The sequence below is a fragment of the Alosa sapidissima genome, chromosome 7, assembly GCF_018492685.1.
Source record: "Alosa sapidissima isolate fAloSap1 chromosome 7, fAloSap1.pri, whole genome shotgun sequence".
Taxonomy (NCBI): Eukaryota; Metazoa; Chordata; class Actinopteri; order Clupeiformes; family Clupeidae; genus Alosa; species Alosa sapidissima.
In genome coordinates this window covers 38,221,828-38,244,436 of record NC_055963.1, presented here as the reverse complement: position 1 = coordinate 38,244,436, position 22,609 = coordinate 38,221,828, and the positions used below count along the sequence as shown (strand labels likewise).

At 41.5% G+C, this 22,609-nt stretch overlaps 1 protein-coding gene across 2 annotated transcripts in view; it reads right to left on the bottom strand.

The window, feature by feature from the left end:
• e2f1 (E2F transcription factor 1) overlaps window positions 1-22,609 on the bottom strand; it is a 106,227-nt gene that overhangs the window by 31,744 nt on the left and 51,874 nt on the right. For both annotated transcript variants that reach the window (XM_042098238.1, XM_042098237.1), the window contains exon 4: window positions 10,597-10,749. In XM_042098238.1, the coding sequence (XP_041954172.1) occupies window positions 10,597-10,749 (153 nt within the window). The remainder of the gene's footprint in view (window positions 1-10,596; window positions 10,750-22,609) is intronic.

Here is a 22,609-nt window from a genome sequence, read left to right as displayed (position 1 = left end):
TTCTCACTCCGAGAAATTATTAACTTGCCCGCACAGCTATTTCTAAGCGCTATATTTTACAAACGTAAATACACAACGTTGCTGTCTGTGCGCTCATTCAGTTCAGAGAGCTGCTGTTCAGTTACTAACCTATCGGCCAATCAGAAAATAGGATTTCTCAACCAATCAGGAAATAGTTTTGTTTTGATGTGGGTCCGCAACGTGGAGACTGCTGGTCCGCGGAGTCGTGGAGTGAAATTAGGCCCGGTGCTTCGTCTGATAATTTGCTGCGCAGTTGATCAAGATACCCCGGACGGACAAAAAAAGAAAACAAACGTTTATGCTATCGATGTCATTAAACATGGAGCCATACAATAAAGTGGTGGTATGAGCGTTCATTCAATGCAGGCGTCTGCGCGAGAGAAACTGAAACTAATCGATAACGTTGGTATCAAAGCTCCGCTTCAACCTGTTGAATGCTATTTAATTGTTGAACGACACTTATCAGAACAACGTTGATTTTTGGAACTTCCATAGAAACAGAGCAGAGACTGTATAATACACTGTATAGCACTGAGTATTGATTCAAATTTGAATATAACGTGGCCAAAAGCTATTGTAGCCTTCTTTCTATCTGTTAAAGATCAACAGATCAGTGATTTACGCCTATCTGCTCGCCAAAAAAGCTGGTATTGTGTTTCCTGAATCCTTACATTCAGGCATTCAAATTAAACTATTTTTTTTCCTCCATTTCCTACCAATGTATGATGCTTGCATGAGGGAAACATCCCAAAACAATAGCACCCATATAATTGTTGCTGTTTTGAGAAGTATTTCTTTTCTTATGCAAGCATCATGCAACCATGCAAAAGCAATGAAACTAATTATATCTTACATTAGTAAAGCAGTCCTCTGATGTGCATGTCACAAAACATTTAAGTGAATGTGCATGTATAACAATATAGGCATAATAATGATTGTGATAATGATAATGACAATTTGATTTGGAGGGAGTGGGGTTGGGTACGTGTAGATGAGCCCTATGACCCCAAAGTCTGCCATGACTGGGCCTCAGGTCAAAGAAGTTTGAGAAAGGCTGGTCTACAGTACATAACCTGCATCAGATTGAGGTTTGCAGTGATGCGCCTGAAGGCACGGGTTGAGGACCCAGTCAGTTACGTCACAATATGCACATTTGTTTAAATTCATACCTACGTATTAACAAAATTGTACTTTTTTTTTACTTTGAATCTTGAAAAAAAAAAATATTGACCTACCTACCGACCCATGACCATCATGACTGTGAAAATGGCTGACATTGAACCACAGTGCTTTAAATGGGAGCCCCCAGTATTAGTCATCAAGGCATCAAAATTTGCTACAACATCACTCATAAACACACACACACACACACACGGACAGAACCACCACTGTTCAAGAGACCATTTTGGGGCTAAATGTGTTTTTTCTCATTTGGTTGTTTTCTGTTTGTTTAGAGCAGAATGAGCCACTGCTGTTCAAAGGGCCCATTTGGGTGAAATTATTATTATAATTTATGATTATTATTTATTATAGGGTTCTAGAATAAATAAAACAGTGTGTTTGAAATAATGGAATTTGTGCTCTCTCCTGAAGCTTGGTCGATGGGACATGGGGAGGGTGGGTCTGTTGATCGGGGGGAAGTGGTGTGGCGCCACGAGTAGTTCAAGCAGACGTAGGACTTTCATGTACTTCGATCAGGGGGGAAGGGGGCATGGCACTGTGCCAATGCCACGCCCCCTCCCCCCTGAGAAATAAAGTCTCACTCCTTGCAAACTTCAAAACTTGAGAGCCCTGACTTTGGTTAAACTATATTGTTGCAAACTAAACTGAAATAACACGTTCAGCAACTTTGTGGTCTATTAGTCCTAGCATAACTATGTTAGGTTAGGTTGTCAACTGTCTCTGGGTCTAGAAACTAGAGATCAAGTGAGTTGGTGACAGATCATGAACAAAGTTATTTCTCTTTATTTATTTCGTTGGAAAATACAATGTCAATGTCGGACTGTTAGGAAGATATGACTTGTAGAAAATGGGCTCGTAACTTACATTGCTAAATGTAGGGAAATTCTGCAGATGAATCCAAGCTAATGTTTTTCTATGCATCCAGACGCCAAAGACTGAGCTGTATTCGCGTGTTATGTCCCTTGCTGGCCACCGGTATTTTAACATGGCGCATGTACACGGCTAGTCGCCCCTGTGCTATGTAGATTTAAATGAGGATTTCTAAGCCAATAGGTATGCTTCGAATTGGTGGTGGTCATAATTAAACATGAATGAGGCCACATTTATGAATGGTAAATGTTGATTTAGTTAACAAACAACTGAAAATGTTACACAGGGGGGCTTTAACTGTCATTACCAATTTGCAAATGCATTGTGATATGTATTTCGTAATATCTTTATTCTAATTATGTTTCCCATTGTAATGCATGGACGTGCGCTGGTGTTCGTTCATGGATGATAGAAGGATGGTGCGTGCACCTGCCAATATGACTGTTGACAATGCGCTCTTAAAATAACATACAGTATAAACAACTCGCCATAAACTTCTGACCAGGTGTACAATAGCGATTTTTAGACAATGCGCCAGGCCACTCCCTAGGTTTTTAATTACCACACCCCTGGGCACATTGTTTAAAAAATAAACGTGCAAGATAAGGAATTAAACTTTGCGTTGGGTGGAAAACGAGTTTTACGCCATGCGTCAGAGTGCAAAATACAGCCCTAAGTCATTTAGACTATGTTTAAAAAACTCCCAGACCACTCCTGTTGACAGAGCATCATTCTTTACTATTTCTGCAGGAATTACCGTTGCCTACCATAGGAGGTCGTCCGTCAAGTCTGAAGTATCACCTCAATGCAAAGCAATCCGGAGGTACGAGTTAGCACACCTCTTGATGATAATAATGCCAGCTGCCAACCTTGTCAAAGTTCACTTTGTAAACGTATTGTTTACTTAGCTTACCTTATGACCGACTAAGTAACTAACTAACCCCTAACTCCCTTACTAAATCGAATACAGTGGGCAGTGCTTCGACTTGGCCAGCTTCCCTCGCGGTCCGCGCGGGATCACACGGCATCAGGCAGGATTACCGGACTTTAATTTGTATTTTTCCAGTGACGCTGCAACGACGCTACAACAATCGGCAGAGGTCTCAAGTGAGCAGGGTGTCTCGTAAAAAGAAATGGAGCTGGAAAACCCTACACAGACTTCACTACAGACTTTAGCAGACTGGTTTAGAAATAATGTAATAGCCAGAAATATGCCTGCCCTGCCCTAATAAAGAAATATTTGGTTAACGGCGAGTGAATCCCTTTTGCAGCCGTAGAAGAAACGCAGGACAAATTAAACATTCTGGTTTTCTCCGAGTGCAACGATGATAGACAGACATCATTTGGACAAAATATAGAGCATATTAACCTCCGTTGCTAAGCCAAATGCCTTCCTGTTACGTCCTGTTATCATGGAGTTACAGGATAAACTATTTTTGATGGTCACAAGTTTACTTCATTAGAGTTTATTTTTTTGATTATTACAGAGAGATTTTCATTTAAAGGTTTAACTTCGTGCTTGTTCAGAAGAGCATTTAGTGCTCTCCCCAATCCCAGACATTCACATTGCATGTTTGTTTGTAATGGATGCAACCGCGAGATACGCTTGTCATAGGCGCCGATACCGTGGGTGCTCTGTCTCTCGGGCACCCACTGACAACATCGAGCACCCACGTGTGCCAGCTTATAGTCCCGGCTACATTTACATTCATTTAAAATCAAACATCGCAGTTTATGTTAAATTCAGCATCTCTCATAATGTGATTGGATATGTTGCTGTCAATTCCCTACTTCATATACTAACCACCAATGAGAGCGTCTCTCATATGAAAATTCCTGACACTTCCCACCTGAAGAATTAACGCAAGGCTTTGTCGGGTCTTCAGCCCTGAATGTTTAAAATGTATATAGCCCTGAATATCATTTTAAAAGTAGTCTGACAGAGCTTATTGTTTTGTGACACAGCTAAACACTGGTAACTCATAGAACGTCTATAACATAGCCTAGGTGGTCGCAACTCACAAAAGTAAAGCAGATAGAAAGAACTCACGCAAATCTAGCCTACAACACGCAGACAGCTTCATGTGCAGGGGAGAGAGCGCGCGCGCACTGTGCTTTATGATCTTTGGCTTCTGATGGTATCTTGCTAATTCACTGAACTGTATTAGGTGACACAAATGGTATTGCCTTTATCTTATAACTCCTTGTCTGAGCGACTACCAGGCCTATGGTTTTTAAAAGTCAGATGTTCCCTGACGAAGATATTCGAAATTTAAGAATGTTTATTGACTTGAAAAATACACTAATTTTTGCAAACTCCCTTCATTCAACCCTTGAAGACATCGCGGTCTGGTGCGCTATGTAGATCGTTTCTCGTACCATTTAATTTCTCAGAATTTAGGTCTACTAGGCCTACAATAACGTCATCACCAAATACATCTTTTATTTTTAGTTGATCAACCACAAAGAGTAGCATAGGCCTACTGTGCACAGTGCACTGACGACTATAGCAGCCCAAGGTAACCAGTTGTTATAGATGAGAGGCAACCCCTTGTTTCAGATAGCCTGGACAACATGTTACCTGGGTGTTGCCTACATTATTAATTAATGGTAGCCTACAATAGTTAATTGATTCGCGTAACATATTAGTTGGCTCAAAGAGTAGGGAATCAGGGTGGAGAGAGTCACTCGTGTGTTGCTTTTGCGGGATCGAATCCAGTTTAATGCTAGTTTTCAAAACATATATTTTTTTACATGTCTTTTGTCCGAGTGGCTGTAATGTAGCCGAGCGCTCATGGCGTATGAAAAGCGACTTCAAACCGCCTAAAACAACTTGTTTGTGAATGTCTGACAACTGCTGCAGCGCATGCACGTGCAAGGAAACCAGTAGGTGGAGAAACCAGAAGGCACACAACACCGGAACGATTTTAAGGCTATTTCGCATAGGCTACTCAATGGTGCCATTTCACACGCATTATAGCGACCCCCACTCACCGGGGTTAGGTGGAAGGTGTTAATAGATGATTGGCGTAGCCTACAGTGGACTAGGGCTGTCAAAATTGCTCAAAAATGACGTTCGAATATCCCCTCTAAAATGAACACATGTATTCGAATATATTGGAATATCTAGGCTATATTATTTGCGCATTATGTCAGTGACGCGCATCATGTCATCTGTTTTTAACTTTTTGTATGGTTATTGCTTGACAGGGGGGATCCCAAGCAGCTTTCAGCCTAAAGGCATTTCCTAAATAACCCGACACTGATATTCAAAATGTTGAAACTATTTCGGCATAGCCTATAAGCAGTTTAATTAAATGTAATGTTAGTTGTAAACAAACGGGCTACTTGGTGAGGCTTGGTCTCACAGATGCGCTCGTGCCTTAAATGGCAATACAAATCTTCATGATAGGCCTATTAACTGACCGCCCGATTCACGTTGGCTGGGGGGCAGGGGGGGCCATCAGACATTTGTTCCCAAGGGTCTATGAATTGTTAATCCGGCCCTGCCACCAACGAATGCAACTTTCCACCTCTGAGACAGTTTAAAAGAAGTCTAGAGGACTCCTAACTCACTAAGACCTACTTATTGTAGGCTGCGTAAACCACAGGCCTTTTTTTGGGCAAGCCTGCATTCGAGGCAGGCCTTCTGTTGAAGAATTTTATATAAATCCTGCGCTAACAGTAATCATCCTACCCCCCGCTACCACAGCTGTGGATAGTGTGGCATGCTCACGCTTTATGTCTCCTTCTTGCAAACTAGGCCTATAGCCCAACCATTTACGTCTTCAAAAAATAAAAACTTGCCAGATATGCCTTCATATCTTTGGGCTTCATTCAGCATTTTGTTCTTCCACTGGAAATTACTCTTCTACATTTGCTGCCTGCTGCATCCTTTCTGTTTGTATTGTTTAGAAAATGTTTGACGTCTTGAGTTAATGCATTAAACATTGTTTGCTGGTAACCAGCCACAAATAGCCTACAGATTCTTGCGTGCGTACATTCTCTATTCTCTCCAAAATGTGTCCGTTCTATAGGCTGACCAAGTCCGTACAGTAAAGTAAGTTTGGACCATGATAGTTTCCAAACTTCAGTAGTCTGGTGGTTAATGACGTTTAGTAGCACGTGAACGGGCACCTGCACATACTTCTGTGGCGCATTGCGTTAAGGCCGGCAGATGACAGCCGCCGTTGCACAGCAGTTACCAGTCCCCTGTCCAAGAGTTCGAATCTGGGTTGAGATTTTGACAACGATATTGACATCGTTGTTTACCTAAGTTTATATTGTGCAGATCATATTATCAAAATCAGAATCTGCCTTCTTGGCTTCCCCCGTGCACATGGCTGCAAATTAATTTAATTACAAGGATACAAGGAAGTTTATTGTCACATGCATATAGTTACCAAAGAAGTAAGGAAGTAAGAAATGCAGTGAAATTATGTTTATGTATTTTCTGCCTTGGGCATTTTAAAATATGGATGTATGGTGGTTAGAAGTGTAAATATCAATTATAAATATATTTATAATTATTAATTTGCAAACAAATAACTGGCGTCAGTGACGTCTTTGACATGAAGATCCCTGGAACTATGCTTCTACTAGCATTCTACCACAGGTCGAGAGGTGTAGTTGTAACTACACAACTTTACGATAGTGGTTGCGAACGTTCGTTGCTACTATGGTTTTGGGAAACACTAACGTAGTGTAACGATGCATTGGACTATGTAAGTTCCAAATATGAATGTAATTCTGCGGCATAAAGCAGATGTATTTGTTTATTGTACAGAAAAATAAAAATGACACGTCAAGCAGTCAATTGACTACATTGCAGTCAAGAAGTAGGGCAAATTAATTTACGAAACCAAAACGTGGGTCATAGTTGTCTAAGCCTCTATAGCGTAGCCTGTTAAAAACGTCGCAGAAGCCTACCCAAGGCTACAGATTAATTCTGAACAGTTATTTCTCTACTGGCTCAATTATCACACCACTGTTTTGATTTGCGTAGTTGCGTTAACCCAACACTGACAATAATGTAGACAGCAAATTTCGATTTCCGTTACCATCGTGTAGTCAAGCCTTAAGCCATACCCAAGTAGCCTAAATCGAGGTAAATCGAGCTTTTTCAGAAGAGGCGGCAGGCAGAGCGATGTACAGTGGCAGAGCGACGCACAGTGGCTGAAAGTGGTACTAAAGCTTCACGCAGCTTCACGCCTCGTAATACGCGACTGAAGTGGCCATTTGAAAGTGATGCCCACTGTACATTTTCTTCACACGTTTCTGCAAAACAAAATCTCTTCACAAGTAGTAGTAGTAGTTGAAGGTGGTGACATTTCTTTCCATTCCAATAACTTAACACATTACATTTCCGTTCGTACTTGTACGCTGCTTTTCTTTGTCTCGTTTTTCCTACTGTTTAGTTTCATCTTTTTTTACTCAACTACTGAACTGAACTGCTCTATTTCTTATCCTGGACTGCCAGCTACTGGATAGAAAAGGCAACAACATAGCAATTATGTGAATAAATATAGCCGCAAGCGGCAATGGCGGGCCCGAGCACCTGCGGGCCGCAACCCGTGACATTTCAGAATCATTTACAATGATTCATTTACATCAATTACAAAAGCACCGACGTGGTGCATTTGTAAAATGTACATATTTGATGTTTGTGATATTTGTTTTTGCATGTTATTTTCTGGCACATTTACTTGCTTGGCCAGGTGGGGGCGCAATGCAAGGCAGGCCCATTGTGTGTCATCATAATCATAATATAAATTAACCTGAGAAATTTCAGATTATTCATTTTAAGCAAAGAACATTTCTGAAACACTTTTTGGCCATATGAGGGCGGTATCGTGTACCGGCGGTACCGTCGGTGCTCGGGCCCTAAAAATCTACAACATGTTTGAATGGCCAAAATAATTCAAATCATGGGGGGTACAGCACAAGTCATTGACAGTGAGTGGAAACTTTAGTCATTTGCACTTATGCTAAAAATCTGACACCAGGCACTATGCTGATGAACTTATAATACAAGAGAGAGATGTTGAAATTTAAAGTCTACAGTGTTGGTTTGGCTCTTCATTGATTCACTCATCTGGCAAAATTGTTTTTAAAATATGTTCATAGCAAAAAATGGATGCATGCAATTACTTTAGATTAATTAATTACATTATTTTTAATTGCTTGACAACCCTATAATAAAGACAAAGTTTTAAAAATGAGAGATGGCCAAGTGGGGAGAGTTCTCTCCGCTCAAAAATTGGAATAATCAACAATCGATCAATAATCAATAAGCATGTGGTGAGTGCGCAGAAAGAGTGGTTAAGTTGTCTGACGCAAGCAGTCTGGTGAGCGTGCAAACAGAATGTTCATCACTGGGTGAGATCAGCGACCTGTGGCTAAGTTGTTCAACATAAGCACATTAAATTTCAATGGCTGTGGTAGCCTACCCCTGAAATCCAGAGTTCTTGCGAGAGCACAATTTGAATTTGCTCAGCGGGTGACTCTGGCGATGAGTAATGATGCTCATTACCTATACCCATGGAGCCGAGCTGCACCAATCACATCGGTGTATCGGATATAGGCAGGCCAGAGGCTAGCCAAACAGCTGACGACAGCGCTGCAACATCGAAGTCTGGAATCAGTCAGTAAACATCGGTCGTAGTGTTCTCCAATTGCATACAGTGATATTTATGCATGCTTGGTTAATGCATGCTTGGTGCCGCCCCTCGAGTTGGGCCATTTTCATTACTCATAGCCAGACCCTTAATCTTTCGGATTTAGGTATGGATTTTCCAGGCTAGTGGTAGCCTGCTGACACTGAATTTAAGCAATGTAGTCAATGATGTTACACATGCAGTACATAGAAAATGGCACATCACACTAGTCAATCTTTAGCAAGTAGTGGCAGATCAGCTGGCGCAGGAGAATTCTCACATGCGAGAGGCTGAAAGCACAGAGCAGACTACATATGTGACCCTGCAAGGCGAAACCAGTCGCTTTGGTAAAATTTACAAAATTAAGTTATTGTGCTCACATGAACGGCCATTAACTAAGCTTTCCAACGATATGTATATCGAGGGTATTGCAAAAAGTATCACTAAGATAACCACATCCAAAGTTGGCATGGTCCTCCTGTCACGATACGCCAGAAGAGGAGAAAATCACCTTTTTAAGTAAATTGTCACATGCGATAGTGTGAGGACACAGCTATTATTAGCCTTACGGTAGCATGACTTTGAAGCGGATGACTGACTATGTCCAGTTTCATCAACCGAGTGAGTGTCTTTTTCTGCCCCCTACTGACATCATAAGGTGTCACTATAGAATATAATTAATGTATTTCGGGGGAAGTAAGGGAAGAGGAAGTTCTGTGTACACAGCTTGTGTATAGGCCTACTTTTGAATGGAAAACTTCTCCTGGTCCGTAAAATGACGCCAGGATATTTCTAAAAGTGAAAGGCAAGTCTTTCACATTCATATTCGGTATCTGCCAAGAACGATAGAGAGCTGACACATTGAGTAACGAGTAATGAGTCAATTTTAGCTCTACCGTAAAACCTTATAGTGGCGTGGACAAAGGGAATGACTGCTAATGTGTTTAATCTTCACCTAAATAAAGTCAGGGTTTAACAGTCAAAACTTATGTTTATCCGTGAGATTTGTTCACAATATGAAAGTGTAGACTGTATACTGTCGAATTATGCGAAAACGTGAAATTCGACATTTTAACCCGTACGTTTGTTTATCGTGAATTTTTTCAAAATAGCACTGTGCGCAAAGCGACTGGTTTCGCCGCAGGGTCACATATGATCTAGTGATGTCCAGATTGTAAAAGCAGGTGAAGATATTTCCTGAAGCCCAGCTCACACTTAAATATATCTGTTCCATAGATACCATGCTGTCCAGGAGGCAGCTACGCTCCTGGTGGAGTGTGCTCTTAAGCATTTGGGGGGAGACACACTGACGCTTTGTACGCAAGAGTGATGGCACTAGCCAGTGGGAGAGCCTATGTGTAGAAAGCGCAGTTGCAGTACCCTAACCGGGCAAAAATTATGTGGCCAATCTCTGTTGAGGCAGAAAGCAGGTAGCTTGATTATACTGGTCCATGGGGTTGAGGTCAGTGTTTGGTGTTTGGTGTTTTAAGCCCCCAACGTCGTATTCCAAGCAGCGCTGCATGGGAGGCACTAGGGTTAGGCAAGGGTTAGGGTTAAGGTTAGGGTTAGTTTTAATAATTATTATTATGCATATTATGTGTTCTGCCATTTGAATTCTATGGCTTTAGAAACATATGCACTGAAATTTGGCACACTTACTGGGGAAGTGCACTATCTTTTCACTATCATGTCTACACCTTGCGTGCTCCAGCTCCACCATTTTGTATTTCATTGTTTGAAATGTTAGTGCCAGACAAGTGCAAGCGATGAGGAGGCCAAATAACTCAGCAGGGTATACTTGCCATGAAACAATTGGAGACATTTTAGTGTTAAAATATGCAAGAGGAAAATGTATTCAAAAGGATATTTCTTGTTCTGTGGGTCTTCTGTAAGAAGCTGAAGCTGTAAGTCACATTGGCAAATGAGCTCATCCAATTTCCCTTCCACCTCTGTCAGCTGTAATATATCTCTCTGCAGGTGCCGATATCGCATCATGGACTGCCCATCAATGCAGTTTCCACTGAAATGCAAAGGTCTGAGTTAGATATGACATGTAAACATATAGTAGGCAGGCAAAGACTAAATCCACTCACATTACATTACATTACATTTAGCAGACACTTCTTGACCAAAGTGACTTACATATGTCAGCTATATTACAAGGGATCACATTGTCCCCGGAGCAACTTGGGGTTAAGTGCCTTGCTCAAGGGCACAACGGTGGAAGCCGGGAATTGAACCGACAACTTTCTGGCTACTGCACGCTAGCCCATCTCCTTAACCACTACACTACCACTGCCCTGATATATATCTTTCAGTATGCTGCAAGTAAGTGACACAAAAATGTGTTATTAATTATTTGCCATTGTTGGTATCATTGCTGAGATCTATAGTTTTACACTTCAGGGACGGAACTCAATAAAAGTAGCTCATCAAATGGATTGACTAAATATGTGCAAAACATTGTAGTGCTGTATAATATAACGATGGCGGGAATGATGGACATCGCAGGTGGCTGTGAATTGTGCTGTGTGGCTGGCCGCTAAAGCCTTCTTACATGGACAACAAACAAACAATTGATAAGTCCTAGACTCACGGTGAGCCTGCATGCTGTCGGAATCCCTGCTTCTGTCTACAATCATCTCCCTTGCTACCTGGCCCATATCTGGCAGGTATGGAGCCGAGGCCGCCTGGACAAATTGGTCGGGGTTCAAACCGGCAACCCTCCGGTTACAAGTCCTTAGTGCTAACCGGTAGGCCACGACTGCCCCAAGCTGCTGTTTTCTTTTCATAACGAGCACTACGCTTGAATGATTTATGACTAAATGGAACGCACGTTTTTAAGCGCCAGAACTGCTTATCATGTCGTGACAAAGTTTACACCAATCCTCTTCTAATGTATCCTTATGTTGAGATGTCCATTCTCTTTGCCCTAAACATAGGCTATCATTTGTACGCGAAGCATGTTTAAATTAAGGCAGGACACAAGCTATTTTTATTGTTGTAATATTGAATGATTTCATGAATAAAGCTGTTGAAAAATTGTACACAGTGCGTACTGGATTACGGCTGGCGGCGCCACTGCCAAGAGTTAGGCTGCCACGGCTTCTCCCTTTGTTTTTGAGAACTCTCTCTCATCTCCAGAGACGGATTAAACAGATATTGCCCCCTGTGCACAATATCAACCCCCCCCCCCATTATGTCATATTATAACTCAGGTCCACACAGAAATTAATTCCAGCAGCTGTTTAATCTCTGCTCTCCAAACAGTCTACAGCAGGGGTTCCCAACCTTTTTCATTAAACGGATCGGACAACAGTTGTCATATTTCTGACCGGTAGCAGGGACGTTGACCGTATTTTGTGAGAAGTGGTGCTGATAATATTACAGGGGGTTCGGGGGTGTCGAAATTCTGGCTGTTAAATACACCCTTTTAACGCAGTTTGGAAGGGGCATACAAACTTTAACAGAGCAAGCAGGGCCCGTTTTCTGTCTGACTCAGGTGACGTGAACATTGGCTACCTGCATGATAAGGTTTTCACTTCACTGCTGCTTGACACTACCTTGCATGGAGACATATTTGATCCGAAGCTTCCCTAACCAGAAGCCATGGGTGGATAGAGAAGTGAGAACGGCATTAAAGACACGCACCATGACTTATAAAGCTGGGCTTATTTCAGGGGATATGACGGATTACAAAGCAGCATCTTATAGTTTACGTAGAGCTATTAAAGATGCTAAGCGGCGCTATAGAGACAGAGTTGAAGCTGATTTCTTGGAGGGTGATCCAGCACAAGTGTGGAAAGGACTCCGAACACACACACACACACGGACAGAACCACCACTGTTCAAGAGACCATTTTGGGGCTAAATGTGTTTTTTCTCATTTGGTTGTTTTCTGTTTGTTTAGAGCAGAATGAGCCACTGCTGTTCAAAGGGCCCATTTGGGTGAAATTATTATTATAATTTATGATTATTATTTATTATAGGGTTCTAGAATAAATAAAACAGTGTGTTTGAAATAATGGAATTTGTGCTCTCTCATGAAGCTTGGTCGATGGGACATGGGGAGGGTGGGTCTGTTGATCGGGGGGAAGTGGTGTGGCGCCACGAGTAGTTCAAGCAGACGTAGGACTTTCATGTACTTCGATCAGGGGGGAAGGGGGCGTGGCACTGTGCCAATGCCACGCCCCCTCCCCCCTGAGAAATAAAGTCTCACTCCTTGCAAACTTCAAAACTTGAGAGCCCTGGATGCGCACTTAATCGTGTTTCGATGCAGGTAATTACTTTTTTATCGACTGGTAGGTTAGTAACAAAGGTAAATGGGATTATAACAATTTGGCAAATGTGGCGACGGCACACGTTCAAAAACGTTTAATATGAACTTGTGAACTTGACCTGTGAACAGTTAATGTGAATGAATCACGGACTATAACCAAAGAAAGTAATAGAGATGATTTGCAACAAATAAAGGCTGTGGTCGGTTTCTATAACATGTTGGCATAAAACGTAGGCTACCTGTTTTCTCCACTGTCAACGTGAACTATGACAATGTCCATGTTCAGTATGTTTTTCACTTAGTCAAGCAGTGACATGTGGTTAATGCATGGGGCAACGTGACGTGAGTCAGACAGAAGATATGGGCCTATCTTTAGTAGCCTATTCCTGAATGCTGTCCTTCTCAAATCATGTTACAATTATGTGATTAGCAACCAGAATTTAAAAAAAAAAATCCCATGGTAGACACACCCCGGACCCCCCGTGTTACTATTATTATTAGGCTATTGGTCCAAATTAAGCCATATGCTATACCTAGGTCTTATGAGTCTTAGTTTAAAAAAGGTGTAAATAATTAGTCAAAGAGACATTGTAATAGTACAGCGGCTAAGGCCAGATTTTTACCTGAATCGTTCAGTTTTTGAAGAAAGCACGAAACTTTGTACAGGTATAGTACTACCCCTAGTGATCAAAAATTGAAATGGACCCCAACACATAGCGCCCCCTAGTGGCCCCCATCTTGACTTCAAATATGGCCACCAAAATATGCCCTTTTTTCTACATTTATAATGCTATGCTGCTTTTAACCCTCTATACCCCGTAGCGGCCGTCGACGGCCGTTCTGTATTCTCCTGTAACGGCCGCGGCCAGCCGCAATTCTTAAAGAGACATATGCTACAGTATAACCTTCATACATGAAATAATACAGCGTTAGTGGATAAATAAACACCAGACTTTTATTTTGACACACTTAAATGGCTAGGTCGCGATTGACATTTCTCCGGTATTTTTGAGTTTAGCCTGTTGACTGACCGGCTGAGGACTTACGGTGCCTCTGGAGTTATGGCTTCTAACAAGCGTCCGCGTCTTTTCTCATTAGAAGAGATGGTATTGATGTAAGAATGTTTTGATGTAAGTGACGATCATATTGATGTAAGAAAATGACAAAATAAAAACATGAAAGTGTAATAAATTTAACGTTAGCATCCTCCCGTTTGTCATGACTGACTTGGCTGCCTCTCTGGCATAAAAAAAATCGTATGGCTGTCACTGTGAAAGTCAGTTTGAGTTTAGCTAGCACCAGCAAAATATAGGCATAATTCAATGATGGGTCATGGCCTAATTAACAATAAAGTTTTATTGCCAGGTTTATTTGCAGTTATATCTTAACACATAACATTAACATTACCCCTTTCTGGCATGTACAGTAAAGCTAACATTATCGTTATCCCACTTACAGATAGTTATTGCAAACTACTACTTATGTATGTCTCTCTAAATGAGTTTTTGTTGACTAATAACCAAAGCGGGAACCACCGTTGTGTTTTCTGCTTATGGATGTCAGGAAAATGTATTTGTATACAAGTAGGCCAATGTCTCGTCATCTTCGTGATTACAAAAAAGCCTGCTAATTTGCTACCTTCACTGATGTAACGTTAACGTTAGTCTGAGACTCGTAATGTTAGCACAGGATAGGTTGAAGGTTAGTGAACGAGTGCAACAGGTTCATTATCATCAACTGATCAAGTTTAGATAAATTATATAACATGATGTGCATATAAAACAAAACGTAAATCCATGTCAGGATTAACAGTCCCTGTTGTTGGTGACATGCTTATCAAATGAGTCACGATTTCATGCGCTATGCTTCATGGCCTACGTTAGTTCATATCCTCATCATTTTTTAGCTTTAAGGCTCACTGTCCAGCTAAATCCCAAATAAGTGCAAGATATGCCAGTCTATTTCAATGAAATTAGTACTCATATAGTATCTTGTTTCCCAGCTTCTAATACAGAAATATGTGAACCATATTTATAACTTTTTGTTAGTGAAAAACTTTGAGACTGTAAGTGAGTAGGCCTATGGCCGTCTATGGGAAACATGAATATATAATTTTTAATGGATCATATATCATTTGAAAGAGCAATTTCTAATCTTTAAACTGAAAGAAACTTACAATTGACACTTTTCATTAGATTTTTAGTTATTCTTGGTTATTTGAAATGTTTCTCAAAATGCCCTTTTCTCTTAGAATTCCCAGGAATCTGGGGCATTGTTGTAGAATTCCACTGGGGTATAGAGGGTTAACACATAATATGATGTGTCTATAGCCATCTTTCAGCATTATAAAATACATAATGAGACAATCATGCATAATTAAAATGGCAGACATGTTGGATTTTAAGGAAGTAGCCATACATTCTGACACTGAGTCAAAAACTGGGCTGCGTTTAGGCTATGTGTGAAGTTTTGACTGTGTGACTACACCCTGCACCTGCCTGGGCTCAATCCTTCTAATTTGCCCCCTAGAGGCTGGCATGCTAGCAAGGAGGCTAAAACCCATGGATGCTAGCGTCTGTCAAGTCTCTTAAAGAAACATGCTGCCTTTTGGGAAATTAGCTATTTTGTCTTCTATCCTAGAGTTAGATAAATTAGTACATACACCCAGTCATAGTTAGATAAATTAGTACATAAGCCAGTCCAACACATCCTACTGTTAGCCTAATTCAATTGAGGTGGGAGGGTCAATTAGCATATGCTAAAGTTTCTTTTAAGGCTTATAGTGATTGTTTGAAAAGGTCCATTTTGTTTTATTGTAGTTTAACATTTTGCATCCCATAAAATGATTATGCCTGCCAATGAACCTAATTTAAATACGTAATACCTTATGAGTTTAGCTCCCTCCTGACACATTAGGGCTCATGCTAGTCAGTGAACCAGCACTTTTAGGACACTTGCTAGTGCGTTCAGCGCCCAGTCCTTGGGTGTGCTTTGTGGTGGAAACACCAAAAGCTAAAGACAGGTAAAGTTGAGTATCGTCCACATAGCAGTAATAATCAAATTAATAATGGGAGCGAATGGTCTCACCCAAGGAAGTGTGTAAATAGAGAAAAGTAGGGGCCCTAATACCGATCCCTGAGGCACACCTGTGGTGAGGTCCTGTGCCCTTTAAGGTAGGATTTAAACCAGTCAAGGGGTTTCCTAGATATCCCAATTCAGATAGTGTAGAAAGGAGAATGTCATGGTTAACAGCATCGAAGGCTGCAGATAAGTCTAGTAGAATGAATACTAATGACTTAGCAACTTAGATGAGCTACTCTCAATGCTACTCTCATAGGGTCTAGCAGGTTGTTCTGATATATTAAGTCCAAGACTTGCTTGAAGACCACTTTCTCTAAAAACTTTGACAAGAAAGGAAGAAGGGAGATAGGTCTGTAAATATATAGACTTTATTCTTGCACTGTTGCACTGTTTGACTTACTCATTTGCACCGTCACCATGCCACTCATTCACAAAGAGCACCTTACCTTACCTTATGCACAGAGGACCACAGGCTCAGTCCCTGCTTCAGTCATTGCAAGCGCACCTGATTGATTAATCACTCACTATGTGGATACTGTTTTTTAGAATTGATTTAAATTTAAGTTTTATTTAGTATAATTTGTATTTTAGTATATTTAGTATATTCTTTATCTCCTACAGTCCTTATTGCTTAGTTGTGTTTTTTATATTATATAATTTTAATTACTTTTTCTGCTGTTAGTGAATGTGTGTGTATGTTGTCTGTATGCTACTGTGACCTTGAATTTCCCCTAGGGATCAATAAAGTATCTATCTATCTATCTATCTATCTAAACAGGAATGGTTTTAGAGATGGTGGCAAATTATACATTTTCCATCTTTATCCTCCTTGACTGATTTTTCACTAGTTTCACATTTGGCTAGGGTCAGTGTCGCTACTGGTAGCATAGGCCAGTACCTGGAGCCTACAAACGTTGCACAAGTAATCCATGTCCTCCAGAATGGCACACCAATACGTTCCATTGCCAGAAGGATTGCAAGGATTGATTGTCCCCCAGCACAGTCTCAAGAGCATGTAGGAGATTCCAGGACACAGTTGCTCTAGAAGAGCTGGGCAGGATGGTAGAGGGTCCTTAAACCAGCAGCAGAACCAGTATCTGCTCCTTTGTGCAACAACAAACAGTAGGAGCCCTGCTGTACCCTACAAAATGACCTCCTCCAGGCCGCTGGTGTGAATGTCTCTGACCACACTGTCAGACTTCATGAAGGTGGCCTGAGGGCCCGATGGCCTCTGGAAGGACCTATGCTCACTGGCCAGCACCGTGCAGCTCAAATGGCATTTGCCATAGAATACAAAATTGGCAGGTTCGCCATTGACGCCCTGTGCTTTTCACAAATGAGACCAGGTTCACCCTGAGCACATGTGACGTCTAAAGATGTGAAATGCTGCCTGCAACATCATTCAGCATGACTGGTTTGGGTGGTGGGCCAGTGATGGTCTGGGGAGGGATATCCTTGGAAGGACGCACACACCTCTACGGGCAAGACAACTGCACCCTCACTGCTCTTAGGCATCAGGATGAAAACTTCTGATCCATTGTCTGACCCTGTATTGGTGCAGTGGGCCCTGGGTTCCTCCTGGTGCACAACAATGTCTGGAGACATGTAGCGAGAATGTGCAGGCAATTCCTGGAGAATGAAGGCATTGATTGTCCCCCCACACTCCCCTGACTTAAATCCGATTGAACACCTCTGGGACATTATATTTTGGTCCATCCAACACCGCCAGGTTGCACCACCGACTGTCAAAGAGCTCAGTGATGGCCATGACCACATCTGGGAGCAGATCCCCCAGGACACCAGCCACCGTTTCATGAGAAGCATGCCCTGATGCCATCAAGCATGTCGGGGCCATACGAACTACTGAGTACCATCATGAGTTGCTGCGCTGAAATTCAAGCAAAATGGACTAGCTTGTGGCGTCATTTTTTCCACGTAGATTTTCGGGGGGTCTTTAAATTCAGTCCTCTGTGGATTGATCATTTTCATTCCCAAATAACTTAGTGGCATCCTTTTGTTCCTAACATATTACCCAGTCCATATCAGTTTGAATCCTACCTCACAGGATGCTCGTTTAACGTATCATGGCTTGGACAGTTGTCCGCACCTCACCATCCCACCACAGAGGTCCCCCAGGACACCACTTCTTTGGGACAAATTATCCATTCGCACAACTTCTCATACCACTGCTATGCAAATGACACAAAGCTTTATCTGTTCTTTCCACCTGATGACCCCTTGGTCTCGGCACGGACCTCGGATTGCCTCTCAGACATATCTACATGGATGAAGGCACACCACCTCCAGCTAAACCTCTCAAAAACCAAACTGCTGGTCCTCCCAGCTAAACCTACTGCTCCCACCTACTCGAATGCCCTCATACAGGCATATATACTACCCTCTGACCGTAGGGCTCTTCAGACAAACATTGTCTAGCTCTGCCACCGGTACTCTCAGGTCAATCCAAACCTTTTTCATCTGTCGTTCCTCGTTGGTAGAACGCACTACAAGTTCCTACTAGAGCAGGGGCATCCCTCTCTATCTTCAAAAAACTCATGAAGACCCAGCTCTTCAGAGAATATCTCCTAAGTAGAACTACTTACAACTAGCTAATTCTAGCACTTACCAGCTGACTTGACTGTATAAAAACAGCACTCACTGATGCAGTTTTCCCTATTGTACACTATCTATTTGAATTGTTTTAAATTGTTCTAGAATTGTTGAGAGAATTGTTTTAAAAGCATTAAACTATTTACCAGGTTGTAAGTCGCTTTGGCTAAAAATGCGTCAGCCAAATGTAATGTAATGTAGATATCCAGCATGATGTTTTTTCCCCATTGAGATCTGTTGTTTTATTTTTTTAAAGTGTATCATTTTTTGAGCAGTGGTTTGCTCAGAAAGAGAAGAAGATAGAATAAGCATTTATTGATGATGTAGGTAGTTACTTCAATTAACCAAGATGTAGAATAATTGGCTTATTTTCTTACACATAGTGGCCATATTGGAATCTTATATTATATACCAGATTATACTTGATGCCTCATCATATATTATTGAGGTTGTCATGTGATAAAATGACTGTTCAAACTTGAAATTGTTTTTGAATGATATTTCTATCATGAATAACAATAGAGATGGTCTATATTTTCACATTTGGTATCCGCCATATTGGATTTCAAAATGGCCAACAATTGAAAAAAAAAAATTTATTGAAAAAATTGAGTGTCAGAACCAGGGCTTGAAAACAAAATTATTTTTCAAACGTTCCGTTCCGAACGGTTCAGGTAGGCCTATGTTTAACGTTTTCGTTCTTGCATGCGTTCCGCCACCAACATATCGGTCCTGAACCGGTTCGGAACGCAAAATATTGTTCGTTCTTAAAGTTCCGGCAGTGTTTGGCGGGCCTATCAAGTCTATTTTTGTGGACTTTACCTTAGAATACAGTGGGCAGTGCTTCGACTTGGCCAGCTTCACTCGCGGTCCGGACGTGGGATCACGCGGTATCACGCGACTTTAATTTGTATTTTCCCAGTGTGACGCTGCAACAACCCAAACAACCGGTAGATGGCTCAAGTGAGCAGGGTGTCTCGTAAAAAGAAATGGAGCCTGGAAAACCCTACACAGACTTCACTACAAACTTTAGCAGACTGGTTTAGAAATAATTTAATAGCCAGAAATATGCCTGCCCTGCCCTAATAAAGAAATATTTGGTTAACTGCGAGTGAATCCCGTTTGCAGCCGTAGAAGAAACGCAGGACAAATTAAACATTCTGGTTTTCTCCGAGTGCAACGATGATAGACAGACATCATTTGGACAAAATATAGAGCATATTAAACTCCGTTGCTCAGCCAAATGCCTTCCTGTTACGTCCTGTTATCACGGAGTTACAGGCGATAAACGATTTTTGATGGTCACAAGTTTACTTCATTAGCGGTTTATTTTTTTGATTATTAAAGAGTGTTTTTCATTTAAAGGTTTGACTTCGTGCTTATTCAGTAGAGCATTTAGTGCTCTTCCCAATCCCAGACGTTCACATTGCATGTTTGTTTGTAATGGACGCAACCGCGAGATACGCTTGTCATAGGCGCCAATACCGTGGATGCTCCGTCTCTCGGGCACCCACTGAAAACATCGAGCACCCACGTGTGACAGCTTACAGTCCCGGCTAAATTTACATTCATTTAAAATCAAAAACCGCAGTTTATGTTAAATTCAGCATCTCTCATAATGTGATTGGATATGTTGCTGTCAATTCCCTACTTCATATACTAACCACCAATGAGAGCGTCTCTCGTATGAAAATTCCTGACAATTCCCACCTGAAGAATTAACGCAAGGCTTTGTCGGGTCTTCAGCCCCGAATGTTTAAAATGTATATAGCCCTGAATATCATTTTAAAAGTAGTCTGACAAAGCTTATTGTTTTGTGACACAGCTAAACACTGGTAACTCATAGAACGTCTATAACATAGCCTAGGTGGTCGCAACTCACAAAAGTAAGCAGATAGAAAGAACTCACGCAAATTTAGCCTACAACACGCAGACAGCTTTATGCGCAGGGGAGAGAGCGTGCGCGCACTGTGCTTTATGATTGTTACCTTCTGATGGTATCTTGCTAATTCACTGAACTGCATTAGGTGACACAAATGGTATTGCCTTTATCTTATAACTCCTTGTCTGAGCGACTACCAGGCCTATGTTTTTTAAAAGTCAGATGTTCCCTGACAAAGACATTCGAAAATTAAGAATGTTTATTGACTTGAAAAATACACTAATTTTTGCAAACTCCCTTCATTCAACCCTTGAAGACATCGCGGTCTGGTGCGCTATGTAGATCGTTTCTCGTACCATTTAATTTCTCAGAATTTAGATCTACTAGGCCTACAATAACGTCATCACCAAATACATCTTTTATTTTTAGTTGATCAACCACAAAGAGTAGCATAAGCCTACTGTGCACAGTGCACTGACGACTGTAGCAGCCCAACGTAACCAGTTGTTGTAGATGAGAGGCAACCCCTTGTTTCAGATAGCCTGGACAACATGTTACCTGGGTGTTGCCTACATTATTAATTAATGGTAGCCTACAATAGTTAATTGATTCGCGTAACATATTAGTTGGCTCAAAGAGTAGGGAATCAGGATAGAGAGAGTCACGCGTGTGTTGCTTTTGCGGGATCGAATCCAGTTTAATGCTAGTTTTCAAAACATATTTTTTACATGTCTTTTGTCCGAGTGGCTGTAATGTAGCCGAGCGCTCATGGCGTATGAAAAGCGACTTCAAACCGCCTAAAACAACTTGTTTGTGAATGTCTGACAACTGCTGCAGCGCATGCACGCGCAAGGAAACCAGTAGGTGGAGAAACCAGAAGGCACACAACACCGGAATGATTTTAAGGCTATTTCGCATAGGCTACTCAATGGTGCTATTTCACACGCATTATAGCGACCCCCACTCACCGGGGTTAGTGGAAGGTGTTAATAGACGATTGGCGTAGCCTACAGTGGACTAGGGCTGTCAAAATTGCTCAAAAATTAAGTTCGAATATCCCCTCTAAAATAAACACATGTATTCGAATATATTGGAATATCTAGGCTATATTATTTGCGCATTATGTTAGTGATGCGCATCATGTCATCTGTTTTTAACTTTTTGTATGGTTATTGCTTGACAGGGGGGATCCCAAGCAGCTTTCAGCCATAAGGCATTTCCTAATTCACCTGACACTGATATTCAAAATGTTGAAACTATTTCGGCATAGCCTATAAGCAGTTTAATTAAATGTAATGTTTGTTTGTAAACAAACGGGCTACTTGGTGAGGCTTGGCCTCACAGATGTGCTCGTGCCTTAAATGGCAATACAAATCTTCATGATAGGCCTATTAACTGACCGCCCGATTCACGTTGGCTGGGGGGCAGGGGGGGCCATCAGACATTTGTTCCCAAGGTTCTATGAATTGTTAACCCGGCCCTGCCCCCAACGAACGCAACTTTCCACCTCTGAGATAGCTGAAAAGAAGTCTAGAGGACTCCTAACTCACTAGACCTACTTACTGTAGGCTGCGCAAACCACAAGCCTGCATTCGAGGCAGGCCTTCTGTTGAAGAATTTGATATAAATCCTGCGCTAACAGTAATCCTCCTACCCCCGCTACCACAGCTGTGGATAGTGTGGCATGCTCACGCTTTATGTCTCCTTCTTGCAAACTAGGCCTATAGCCCAACCATTTACGTCTTCAAAAAATAACAACTTGCCAGATATGCCTTCATAAATTTGGGCTTCATTCAGAGTTTTGTTCTTCCACTGGAAATGACTCTTCTACATTTGCTGCCTGCTGCATCCTTTCTGTTTGTATTGTTTAGAAAATGTTTGACGTCTTGAGTTAATGCATTAAACATTGTTTGCTGGTAACCAGCCACAAATAGCCTACAGATTCTTGAGTGAGTTCTCTCCAAAATGTGCCCGTTCTATAGGCTATCCAAGTGCATAATTCTGCGGCATAAAGCAGATGTATTTGTG